The following is a 12569-nucleotide window of genomic DNA, read 5'->3' on the forward strand; positions in this document are numbered from 1 at the left end:
AGAAAAAGTCTTAGATGTTTGAGTTCAGCTCATGAAAAATGGGGGCAAAAACAAAAGTGTTGCATTTATAATTTTGTATATATATTAGTGCTGTCAATCGATAAAAAAATGTACTCGATTAATCAAAAATGTTTCTGATTAATCGCAATTTAAACCACCTACGTTTTTATAGGTTTATATTAAGTTTATATATTTTATGATGTAATAATTTCACTTTTAATCTCCAAATTAATGTAGAGAAAACAAAGACAGTATTTTAAATACTTTTGTTTAATGGCATCTTTTTATGAATGAAGGCCAGTATCACTGATACTAATACAGTTCTGTCGTTGGCTCCACAGACGAGCACAGAACACTATTTGGATTCATAAAAAAAGTTCCCTGAGATCTTTAGAAGACAACTGTGACAGTGTCAACTTGTGTAAAAGTTAAACATGATGGTACATGCAAGTTGATGACATGAATCAATGTAACTCCACAACAACTACATAAATGTATCCACTAACCATTTAGAACCGTCCAGTTGCAGTCTAAAATGTGCAACCCCTTCCTGAGTCTCTCTGTAAGGCTGCACTCCGCTACTGGTTATTTATGAGATTTTAGATGAGTGAAATTTGCATTTGTTATTGCTGGAGTATCCGAAGCTCGTGTAAAGGATCGACCATCTTCAGAACAGGGACGGGGAAAAGCAGCTCATTTGCATTTAAAGGGACACACAAAAACAGCACGTTTTTGCTCACACCCAAAAAGTGGCAACTTTGACAAACTATAATAAATGATCTGGGTGGTATTTTGAGCTGAAATTTGACAGACACATTCTAGGGACACCAACGATTTATATTACATCTTGTGAAAATGGGCATAATATGTCACCTTTAATTCATTTATTTTATGAATGAACGCCAATACTACTGATATTAATACTAATGTCTCAATGAAATAGATTTTCACCCCCCAATTTAAATGTTAATTATAGCCATTCAATATTTACAGTGTATTGAAAGCTATCACTTTTTTATTTTTTTACATTTATTAGGCTTCAAAAAAATAGTTCAGTAAACCTCAAGCAATCCTCACATAAACCCATATTAAAAGTCTTATTTACCTGTGCCCTTTATAAATATACAGAAATTGAATAGTTATCAAACAGTCTGCACTGCATAAATTATAAATTAAAATAAATTAATCCTTATTAAAGGATTAAACTGTCTGTCATTCATTTTAATCAAAGAACAAAGGTGACAGAGAAAATTACTCTCTGCTATTGACTAAAGAACTTTTGTAGCTTTAGAGGGATAGTTCACCCAAAAATTTTAATTAGCCCATGATCTACTCACCCTGAAGCCATCCTATCCTATTTAGCCTCAACAGCACAACGATACTGTCAGTACATTATATTATTATTCACTAATCTAAACTTATACTAAATGAATGCAGAATAATTCTCGCGTTTTGGTGATTCCCAAGTTATTTTATGTTATTGACGTTTTAATCAGGCTAATTGTCCTGTCGGCAAGTAAAATTCACTTTTACTTGGCCCAGACCAGCGTTAATGTTGAGCCCTGCTTACGCCTACGTTTTCCCCCACTCTACCCAATTGTAGACAGAAATGGAAGACTATAATAAACATTCTGAAACAATAAAAACATGGAACATTAAAAATAAAATTCATAGTGTATTCCGATTATTCCTCTGGCAGTATAACTTTAGCTCTTCATTTAGATTTCACTACTGATTTAAACTGGTATCATACCTCATTCAGATACTGTTGCACAATTAAAATGAAAGAAAACGTAAAGATACGTTGCGCTGTTGAAACCGTCTATACATAAAAAATAAAAAAACTTTCATACAAGTGCACTAATTGGAGAGGCTTGTGTTGTTCAATAAATGTTTAATTTAAGCAATTTTCTGTATCATTTCTTATTAACTGTTAGATTTTATGAGATGAAGGGGGAAAAAAGGAAAATCGGCCAAACAAATCAGCATCATATATTGGCCATCGGCTGCCTCGATTTCTAAATATCGGCATCGGCCAGAAAAAAACCCATATCGGTTGACCTATAGATAAAACTTTAATAATTAGAACAAAAACTTGATAAGCATGCCATTTAAACTGAACTTAAACTAAACTGGTGCTTAAGATATTATTGGTCATTCTATTATGAATCTAATAGTAATCATTATTAAAAGATACTACGACTAATTTTACTACCAATAACAATATACAGCACACTAAAGATTGATGAGCTGCTGGGTTCATGAATATTAATCACGTTGTCAGCATTCGCTCAAACTGATTCGCTGAAATCAAAACTGGGATGAGCTCCAGCCAATGAGATTGCCGTTTGCGCATTAGTTCCCCCCCACTCCCGGAGAAACCTGCATATCTTCTGCTTGTACTTAAAAGCGGAATGATCTCAAATGAACTTATTTTGACAGGACAATCCAACAAAGAATATCATTAACATGTAGCGTGCTGATTCTGCGTGATATGCATGACTCTTGCTCTCTCTCTTTGCATGTGTGTGAGAAACAGCGCTCTCAGCAAAGCGACAGCGAGTCGTGCGCCTTCACACTAGACTTTACGGTAGGTCAAATACCCTGTGCATCCATTGAGATGAATTTAAATAGTACAGATCGCATGACGGAGAGTGAAACCCTGAAGCGCTCAGTCAGAGTTCAGTGAGTGAACTTATACTTGGCATGTAACACACACACTGGCGAGTAAAATCTACGAATTTATTAGACAATGGGTAATGATAGACAGTCACCCAGAGTGAAGATTTAGTCGCATTGTGAGTGATTTACTTGCATTGTAGAGGGTTGCCTTAGATATTGAAAGAACTCTTCGTTTATTGCTTGTAATGTTTCTTTGTTCCTCTTTATTATTTACTTGCTTGTATGTCATTTTTGCTTGCATGTTTTGAAGCTATACTCTTAGCTGAAAAATATTACACAATTTGATTAAAACTTTTAAAATATTTTAAAAAGTAGGCCTATTTACAATTAGTTTTTCTAATTTATAATTCAATTGTAACTAAAATTATGTAAAAATAATTGTTATAAAAAAAGTACAAATAAATTTAAGATCTAAAGTCTGTAACCCAATTAATAATAAAAAATATGTAGATCAAGAATCGTTTTGGAATCAGATCATGACTCACTGAATCAAATCGTGAGGTTATTAAAGAAAGATTCACCCTAACGTCACAGTCAGAAAAGAAGAAATCCTGTATAGAAAAAAAATATGTATCAATAATAATTTTATCATCGCACCCTTCTGAATCGTAATCGAATCCTGAAGTGCCAAGAGATTCCCACCCCTACTGCCCAAGAGCGACTCACTACACGTCAAATAAAACTGCTTTAAATAGGACATTCTTTGAAAAATATCATTCATTTCTGTAGACATCAACATTTTAAATGACTGAGTTCAGTTTTGAGTATGAAACCAACCTATTTGTTCCTCAGTATCTTCTTGTTTCAAACTGAATACTTCTTCAATCTTCATTTCTTCACTCTCCTCTTTAATCAACGCCATCTTGTGTCACGTGGATCTCAGTTGCTTCACCGGGAGTTTTTCTGTGTGTTTGGACACTCTGTCCTGTTAAAGATAATAGAATAATGAGGATAATTAACAAAGGAAAATAAATCCAAACTAAATCTCTGGGTACGCGTCTCAATCAGCTCTAGTTCAATGCACTGGTAAGGGAGTGTCAGAGTGAGAGTTAAAGGTACAATATGTAAGAATTTTGCATTAAAATATCCCATAATCTCAAGGCCAGTGTTATATATTTTGTTAAGTTGATTACTTACAATGTCCCAAATGTTTCCAACTATTTTTAAATCGTGAGAAAATTGCTATTTTAACCAAGGAAACGGGGCGTTAGAGCAGGGGGGAGCAGGGAGTCGCCAGTCAATTGCGTCATATCCGCGTTACCCTCGGTTTCCGCTCGTACTGCGTGGAGTCCTGGACAAATGCGGAAGTTGTAGCGTCTATCAAGCAACAAACGCTAGCTTGTTTCGTGCAGTCGTTATGGAACACAAATATTCTTTACCGATTGCAGCTGGTTCTGTCGACAAAGCATGCTTAATTTGATATTTTCCAAATGTAGCATTCGGTAATAGTTATGTTTATGTAAGGAAAAGTATTATTGCTTTAGGTTTGTGTTTAATTTATTGACATTGTTTACAGGGGCGGCTGGCCAATAGAGGGTGCTAGGGCGCCGCCCCCCCATGAGCCAGACCACAGTTTATGAGCCACACTCATTAAATAAATAAGTAAATACATAAATCATACATACAAATTGTCAGTATTTGTGTGTTTAAGATATTAAATACACCCAGTATATGTGAAAAATATGATAGAAATTAAAAATGTCTGCTTTTTCAACACGTCTCCTCCACCTGCGTGCACGTCTCATCAGCTCTGGGGCGCTGGAGAAATCGCCCCAGAGAGGCGGGTCTGTGGAGCAGCTTAGCCAATTGCTGATTTAAAGGAGAAGTTCACTTTTGAAAAAACTTTTGCTGATAATTTACTCACCCCCATGTCATCCAAGATGTCCATGTATTTCTTTCTTCAGTCGAAAAGAAATTAAGGTTTTTGATGAAAACATTCCAGGATTTTTCCACATATTATGGATTCCATTGGGACCCAAACGGTTCAAGGTCCAAATGACAGTTTCATTGCCGCTTCAAAGGGCTTTAAACGATACCAGACGATGAATAAGGGTCTTATCTAGCGAAACGATCGGTCATTTAAAAAATAAATAAAAAAGTTTAAGTTTTATAAGCACAAATGTTCGCCTTGCTCTGTTCTGTGATGCGCGTTCGTGACGTCACGTAATACGCAATTACGTTGAAAAGGTCAAGTTTGATGTGTTTACAAATGTGCGGAAGGAGGACCATATAAACATTTTCAAATGTATTTGTGTCAGTTTATCGTTTAAAATGCCCATTTCGTGTGCGCATCCTGAGTGTTTTAATATTAAAAAGCCAAAAATAACATTTTCTTCAATTTTTCAAGCGTGACCTTTTCAACGTAATTGCGTATTACTTGACGTCACGAACGCGCATCACAGAACAGAGCAAGGCGAACATTTGTGCTTATAAAATGTAAACTTTTATTTTTATTTTTTAAATGACCGATCGTTTCGCTAGATAAGACCCTTATTCATCGTCTGGTATCGTTTAAAGCCCTTTGAAGCTGCAATGAAACTGTCATTTGGACCTTGAACCGTTTGGGTCCCAATGGAATCCATAATATGTGAAAAAATCCTGGAATGTTTTCATCAAAAACCTTAATTTCTTTTCGACTGAAGAAAGAAAGACATGGACATCTTGGATGACATGGGGGTGAGTAAATAATCAGCAAAAGTTTTTTTAAAAGTGAACTTCTCCTTTAAGATATAGGCCTACATGTTTGACATAAACTGTAGCCAATCAGCAAGCTCAAATCTAGTCAGCTATACATACAACCGGCGTAGCGTCATAGAACGTCTCTGAAAAGGTTCACGCCCACTTTTAGGGGAAAACAAACCGGCGAGCGCCATACACAGTATCGGATTGAGGACATGTACTAACCCTTACAAACATGTAATTTGTATTTAAACATTTTTTTTTCACACAATAGGCTACCCCTATTATGTATTTGTATTTAATTAAAATTTTCCACACAGTATTTTGTATTTTTATTTTATTTTAAATACATTTCCATGTATTTATGCCCATCTCTGCCTGCCATTATCATCAATATTTTGCTGTTATGGAAATATCATGAATTACGGATGATGCTATCGAAAGCTAAATCAGGCTAGTTGTATGGCTGGACAGAAAAGTGCACTCAGTAGCTACTCTAAATATAAAGACATAATATTATATATTTAAAGATGTTAACTTCTTAAAACCGAAGTAAAATCATTCACTGGCTACCTGGTGACTCGATGAGGTACGAGTAAATGTCCGGGTAAGACACTTATGGCCACTGGGTGGGGTTGTTAAAGACCAATTTGACGCTGGTAGGGACATGTTTTTAAGTTGCCCAAATTAAGTTTATAAATGTATCGTTCACACTCTATGGAAGGCAGGGTGGACATATAATTACTCGACATATTTCATCTAAGTGATTTCTGAAGTTATACACGTCTGCCGGCTGTGTACGGACGTTGTTTTGTGCCGCTATTTTGTATTGAAGTCTATGGGAAGTCTGGTTTGTTTTCCCCTAAAAAGGGGCGGTTACGAAATTTACAGTTAAGTTCCCGGATGTGCCGGTTGTATGTATGGGCGCTTCTGTTAGCGCCCCAAGCTGCGCGTGCCCGCCCGCGCACGCACTCATGCGCGCCTATCTCCATCAGACAGCTATCGGCCTGGCTAGCTGGATGGGGTCATGCTAATGCCTTGTTTTGCTTTCCGTGATTACTTTTTAAAACAACAGGGACAGATCCAACATGGACAGTTACCGAAGTGAGGGACCTTTCTGAGAAAGTAACTAAACTTTTTGAGTTAAATTTCAAATGCAAATGGAAAGTTTGTGCAATTTGTTTGTTTTTGTGTATGCTTCAGTCTTGTAATATGGCATTAAATAATTACTGACTTTTTCACAGAGCACTGGTATCATGCAGTTTGTTTTAAAGTGTGTTTGGGTGGTTAATACTAATACTTATTTGTAATATTATTATTATTTTTCGTTTTACAAAGATATGTAAAGGCAGTGGTTCTCAAACTGGGTTTGTGGTGGTTCTCAAGCCGTGAGGTGACAGAAGGGAGTGCGGGAACAAAATGCTGAATTTTGCCGTTCCTTTAATACTACCTCATCTTAAAATACGATTTAAACTGAGCATGCATTTCTCTCAGGTTAAATGCTGTAAATACATGACATACGATCAATTTATCTCATCTTTTGCGGTCAAAACTTTCTGCATTTAAGCAGTGTGTCAGCTATATGACAGGTCTCGTACAGATTGCTGCCTCAGCAAATCGCGCTTTTCTGCCGTTCTCGACAATGTACGTTACCTTTGTAAAAGTAGGGATTTTTAAGTTAGCACTTACTAGCATGAAGAACAAATATAGACACAGGCTGTGCATGGAGATCGATATAATTCAAACTCTCTTCGATACAAAGACATACCCTGTGTGAGTTCCTGTGTTTAATGTTGATCACATTATATGAAGATCCACACGATTGCAAATGTGACATTGATTTTATACAACAGTTCAACAAACGAAATATATAACGAATCTTTAGAGTCAATGATTCAATGATTAATTAATTCATAAATACAGCCACTTGCTTCGTTACTGAATGAATGACTCGATGACTCATCACCTACTGGCGGTTTTAATTTAATATTTAAAAGCATCACTTCGTTTTTACCATCATTGCATATTTATCTATTTAACTTTTTTTTTTTATTCAAAGCATTATTTATTTTATAAAGGTATTTGTAAAGGTAAAAATGCACTTGAAAAAAATCGAAGCAGAAGGATATTAAAGCCTCTTGGGGTACAACCCTAAAAAGTTTGAGAACCACTGGGACGGGTTAAGGAATAGAACAAAATAAACATCAAAGCACAATACACATACCAAGGGCAGAAAGTAGGCCTAATACTCCCTCGGTGACCAGACTATTAAAAACGGCTGATTATGACAGCCCCACCTAAGATATTTTTCACCAGCCGCCACTGATTGTTTATCACGTCTGGTGTTTATGGCCATGTAAATAAATATAGCATGTGTTATACATAAAGATTAATCAGTATTTTGGCAAATGATGTGGGTATGTTCGAATGTACTTTTACAACAATTGTTTAGAACACGTAAAACTGCGCCGCGTTATCACAACAATGAATTCGACATACAGTAACATCTATGATAACCAATTTAGTATTAAACCTTACTTTTCTTGCGGTTAATTCATTTTAATGAAATAAAAGTGTGATGAGGTTCAAGAGTCAGGAAGGAAGAAGACAGGGGTCGGCGTGACTGGGACTCGTAGGCCTACTTTATTAAAATAAAGCAAAACAAACAAAAGTCGCGCACAACGCGCATTCACCGTGGCAACCGCGACGGCACAAAACAGTTCAAAAATGAGAGCTCGGATCCACCGGTTTTCTTTCTCTGCGTCCAATTTTCTCTCCAGTCTCTCTCTCGTTCCAGCGCGCGGCTTATACTGTAAGCGGTCTCTCCACGCCGATCACAGCAATAAGACACAGGTGTTCGTCAGTTGCACTTTACCTACTTGCGGGACGCTCGTCTCTTCTCTCTTCCATTACAGACCGCGCTGAACCACGCCCCCCTCGCCACAAAAAGCATGTCATTATAAAAATAAAACGTAACCTCATCCATGAACATGATTTTTCGATTCCCGTCTGACTGATTTACATCCACGGTGGAGTTTAAAACGACAGTTCGCATCATTCCACGCTCCTTCACATCGTCATCAAGCTACGCCGTTGTTGTTGTTTGGAATGTAGCGCCCTCTAGCAACAAAAAATTATTGCATATTGTACCTTTAAAGTTAGGATAAGCAATTTTTTCAATAAACATTTGTTATTCTGGTTGAAACTCTTCGCAACTCGTCGCAACATAACATTCTCATTTTCCACTAGATATTTTCCTCTACATCTTATCAGCAATTTCGATTTTGGCACGTTCTGCAGCAGCTGACCACTAAGGAGCGAATGTACAGTGACGTGACATAGCTGTCAGATTCAAACTGTGACGGCGCCCATCTATCCTTACAGATCAAGATCATTTATAAAGGTTTTAAATGACAAAACAAACTCACTTACACGTATTTGAGAATCGTAATAGAAGAAAGATGATGACATGGTAGGCAAGTTTGTTAATATTTAGAAATAAAAGCGCTACATCTGTCATACCGCGCTATTTTGGCTGTGGTGAATCACGTGCCAAGCATGACGAGTCACCATGGAAACATGGGGGGATGCCGGCTCAACATCATGATGTCTGTCAGCCGTCGCGATGGACAATGGTATCGTCTATCGGCCCAACCCTAATGTCAAGTTAGCAATGCTAGAACGTGTGCGCGTGTGAGGCATCGGCACGATCACAGGAATTTTTGTCCTTCTGAGGAACCTGTTGCTCCGTAATTTATGGTCATACAGATAGAAGCAAAAAATTATTAAAAACTGTAAAGCTTTTGTAAAAAACAGAAAACAAGCACGATGCCGTTTTGTGCAGTCTCCGTTTCCTTTCTGTGAACAGCTAAATTTTTCCTTTCGTTTTGTTAATCTGTAGTTATTTAAGTGAAATAGCCTATATTTTGCATATAGGCCTATATAATAGTTTGATATATTTAATATATAGCCTATAATAGTTTGATTTTATTTATTTAATTAGTTTATTTGTCAGGGACAATGTACAAAATACATTAATCTTACGAAAAGATGTTTTGTACCAGAGTTAGCAAATGCTAATTTCCATCTGCAGTCCCCGATTATGTTTCCTCCGTTCACAGAAGTGCTGTAAGTGCGTGATGTGACATTGTGTGAATCAATGTTCTACACTATCCTGCAATTTTCACTGGTTTCAACAAACAAAAAGTTGTATATTACCTGCTATTCGTTTTCACTGAAATGTAGGCCTAATCGTTTGACATTTAGTGACGTGTGCGGGCATTTCACTCACATTGATATTGGCTATGCGTCAATATCACATTTGCACAGTATGTACTATTTGAATTCATAATTGGTTGACTGCCAAATTAAAATATTTAACAATAGCATAATATTTAAGATAAAATAAGTTAATAACCGGTTAATGGCCATTTCAAATAAGTGTGTGTTCAGAATGATTACATTTGATTTTGTTTCCGTTTCTGGTTATGTTCCTGTCAAAATATATTTAGTTTGTTTTCGGTCACTGAACAGGTTCGGAGCCCTGGGGCCCGTTCTTCGTACGTCGCTAACTCAGTTAGCTGGATTTGATTGTTGGCGATTTGGCATGATCTTGGATTGTTTGGTTCTTCGAAGCTCATCCTGGACTTGCTGTCATAACAACAGGTGCGCAATCTTAAACCTGCTCGGGAGCAGGCTTATTTCATGTTAACAGGATTAGACTGCGGCTTTATAAGCGGAGCTGATACGGGAAGTCCAGCGCAGCGCGATAGTGCACTTTCTGAGATATATATTTTTTCTCGTGACTCATGAGATTGTCGTTTACATTAGTAATTTGTTGTAAACGCACATTTATTTTCGACTTGTCGGAGTCTGCCTTTAACTACAGCATAAACTGTTTGCATTGCCCTAAGATTTTTTTTGCGAGTGGCTCTTTCCTTTACACTATTGGAGATGCAGAGAACTTGATGGAAAGTGCTGTCTGTCGTGTCATTCGGAGTTTACCTGGCGCTTTTAGGTTTAAAAAACAGTTTTAGGTTTTTTGTGGCATTTCCAAGCCACTTAAGACCCAATGTTGTAAAGCAGTTTTTTTTAAAGCAGTTTTTTTTTTTTTAGGCTATCATAATTTTTTATGAAGATCATGCAATCATGACCATGCCTCAGGCTTCACTAACGTGATTGGTTCCATAGACTATAGGCTAGACCACAGACTGCCATCAAGGCCTCAATGAAGGGGATTATGTGAACATAAAGGGGGTTCACAATGTAAATGTGCAGCCCAGTTACTATTGGGATTCTTAATATTCCAGATTAATAATATTATATCAAATAAAAAAAAAAGGCAGTTGACTAAAATCTTCCATATCACTAATGTGAAAGCAAAATGGCCAGGATCTGTGCATGACTTAAGAATTTTCAGAGATTCACATTTATGCACATTATTTGAAAGTGGTAAGGAAAGATCCACAATTAAATATCAAGCTCACTGTATTACATACACTTATGCTGATCCTAACAGAACTGCATTTTTTCATAGGTGATTATGACATGTTCCTGCCTGCAGACAGGTGTTTTATGACCCCATTCCCTGACCCAAACCAGTTACAATGCAGCTCCAGGACAAGGGCACACAATGAAATGAACTTTGGCTAACTAAAGGGAAGATTTCAGTGTCTGAAAAGTCTGAGGGTTGCACACCTGACAGGGCCTGTGACATTGTTGCATGTGCCATATTACACAACATTGCCAAAAAAAAAACACTTTTCATTAAATGTTTAATAAAAGACAAATATGCTTAGTTCCTTGAGTTTTATTTCAATTGTTCTTTGTAAAGAAAAGCCAGTGGTCAAGTGATATTAGACACATTAGAAAAGCTGGCTATACACTGCCCACCTGTAGGCCTATGTCTCCTCTGTCTGTGCAGACTCTTCTGTAGGGCTTTCTGTAGATGTGGAATCCTGCAACTTATATTGCAGCCATAAAGCATACAAGTATAAATTAAGTAAAGTTATTTATGCACTTGCAGGTAGGCTAGTTCCTCCATATGACAGTTATCTGAGAGGGTTTATTCACTGTCCAGTGCAATGGAAACAAATGGACATTACAAAGTCTTATTCTTTCTTTCCTTTGGAAAGTTAGAAAATGTCCACTTACTGCACATATTTCAGCCACCACTTTCTTGGGAACAGATACAAGTGTTGGTGTATTATGTAAAAGTGCACAAAAGAGGAAAACACAATGTCATTACAATGAACTACACTCGGGAAAAATGTGATCAATAACTCATGGCAAAATATTTTTACATTAACATAAGTTTATTAGTTTTCACTTTCACAAGTCAAAGCAATTCATCACTCAAGATTTAACAGCTGAAATGACTATACGGCCTTAATTTAATGCAGCAAAAACTATTTTACAGTGTAGGCTACTAAGATCTTTTCCTTTTTTCAGCCTTTTTCTTAATTGCTTTTATAAACAGACAACCATTTATTTAACAGTGCCTTTTATAGAAGAGAAGAGACTATAATATAACAAAAAATTACCATTATGTAGAATATTTTTGTACTTCACTTTTATTTGTTCCCATGTTCTAGTGTGGTGACTCTGACATTACAATGAACAAAGTAATTATGCAATTATTAAAATACAAAAATATAGGCTAATAAGTGATAAAAACATCTAACATGGCCACTTCTAACGGATTTACATTGTCTGCTACTTCTTCCCAGCCCTCTCTCCTGGCTTTTGCAGACTTTGAGGTGTTCCCTGGCGTTTTGATTAAACATTAAAATTCCGACTAAACTTCGACTATTAGTTCTTGCTCTGCTGAGGAGAAAAACTGAGCCCGCTCTTTGGCCACGCTGAGCAGCCAATAGCAGCATTGCTGATCAATGTTTCTACTATCGATACATATCCCCTTTTCAACCAGCGCATGAACGCGCAGTTATCTCAGATAACTCAATCCAGCGATACTAATCATAAACAACAAAGAAGAACACAATTAGCCAGATCATGATTCGCACGATGATATCATCTTGGATGTGTCATTTGATCTCAGATGTAATAAGCAACGTACGAAGAACGGGCCCCTGATTGCGGCTACATTTTAAACTTGAAAGTACAATGTTTACATTTTGTATTTTATATATATCAATAATTTATGTTGGGCCTGTAATCATTTGTTTTTGAAAACTGTTTTACATATCATT

At 36.7% G+C, this 12569-nt stretch overlaps 1 protein-coding gene and 1 long non-coding RNA gene across 2 annotated transcripts in view; both read right to left on the minus strand.

The window, feature by feature from the left end:
• Window positions 1-12569, minus strand: part of LOC311289381 — a 174932-nt gene that overhangs the window by 65466 nt on the left and 96897 nt on the right. The gene's annotated exons all lie outside the window — the stretch shown is intronic.
• Window positions 1-12569, minus strand: part of LOC311289048 (uncharacterized protein) — a 32720-nt gene that overhangs the window by 17103 nt on the left and 3048 nt on the right. Inside the window, exon 2 of the mRNA XM_084406800.1 lies at window positions 3460-3607. Coding sequence (XP_084262926.1) covers window positions 3460-3544 — 85 coding nt within the window. The 5' untranslated portion in view covers window positions 3545-3607. The remainder of the gene's footprint in view (window positions 1-3459; window positions 3608-12569) is intronic.

The sequence above is a fragment of the Rutilus rutilus genome (assembly GCF_951802725.1).
Source record: "Rutilus rutilus genome assembly, chromosome: 4".
NCBI classification, from domain to species: Eukaryota; Metazoa; Chordata; class Actinopteri; order Cypriniformes; family Leuciscidae; genus Rutilus; species Rutilus rutilus.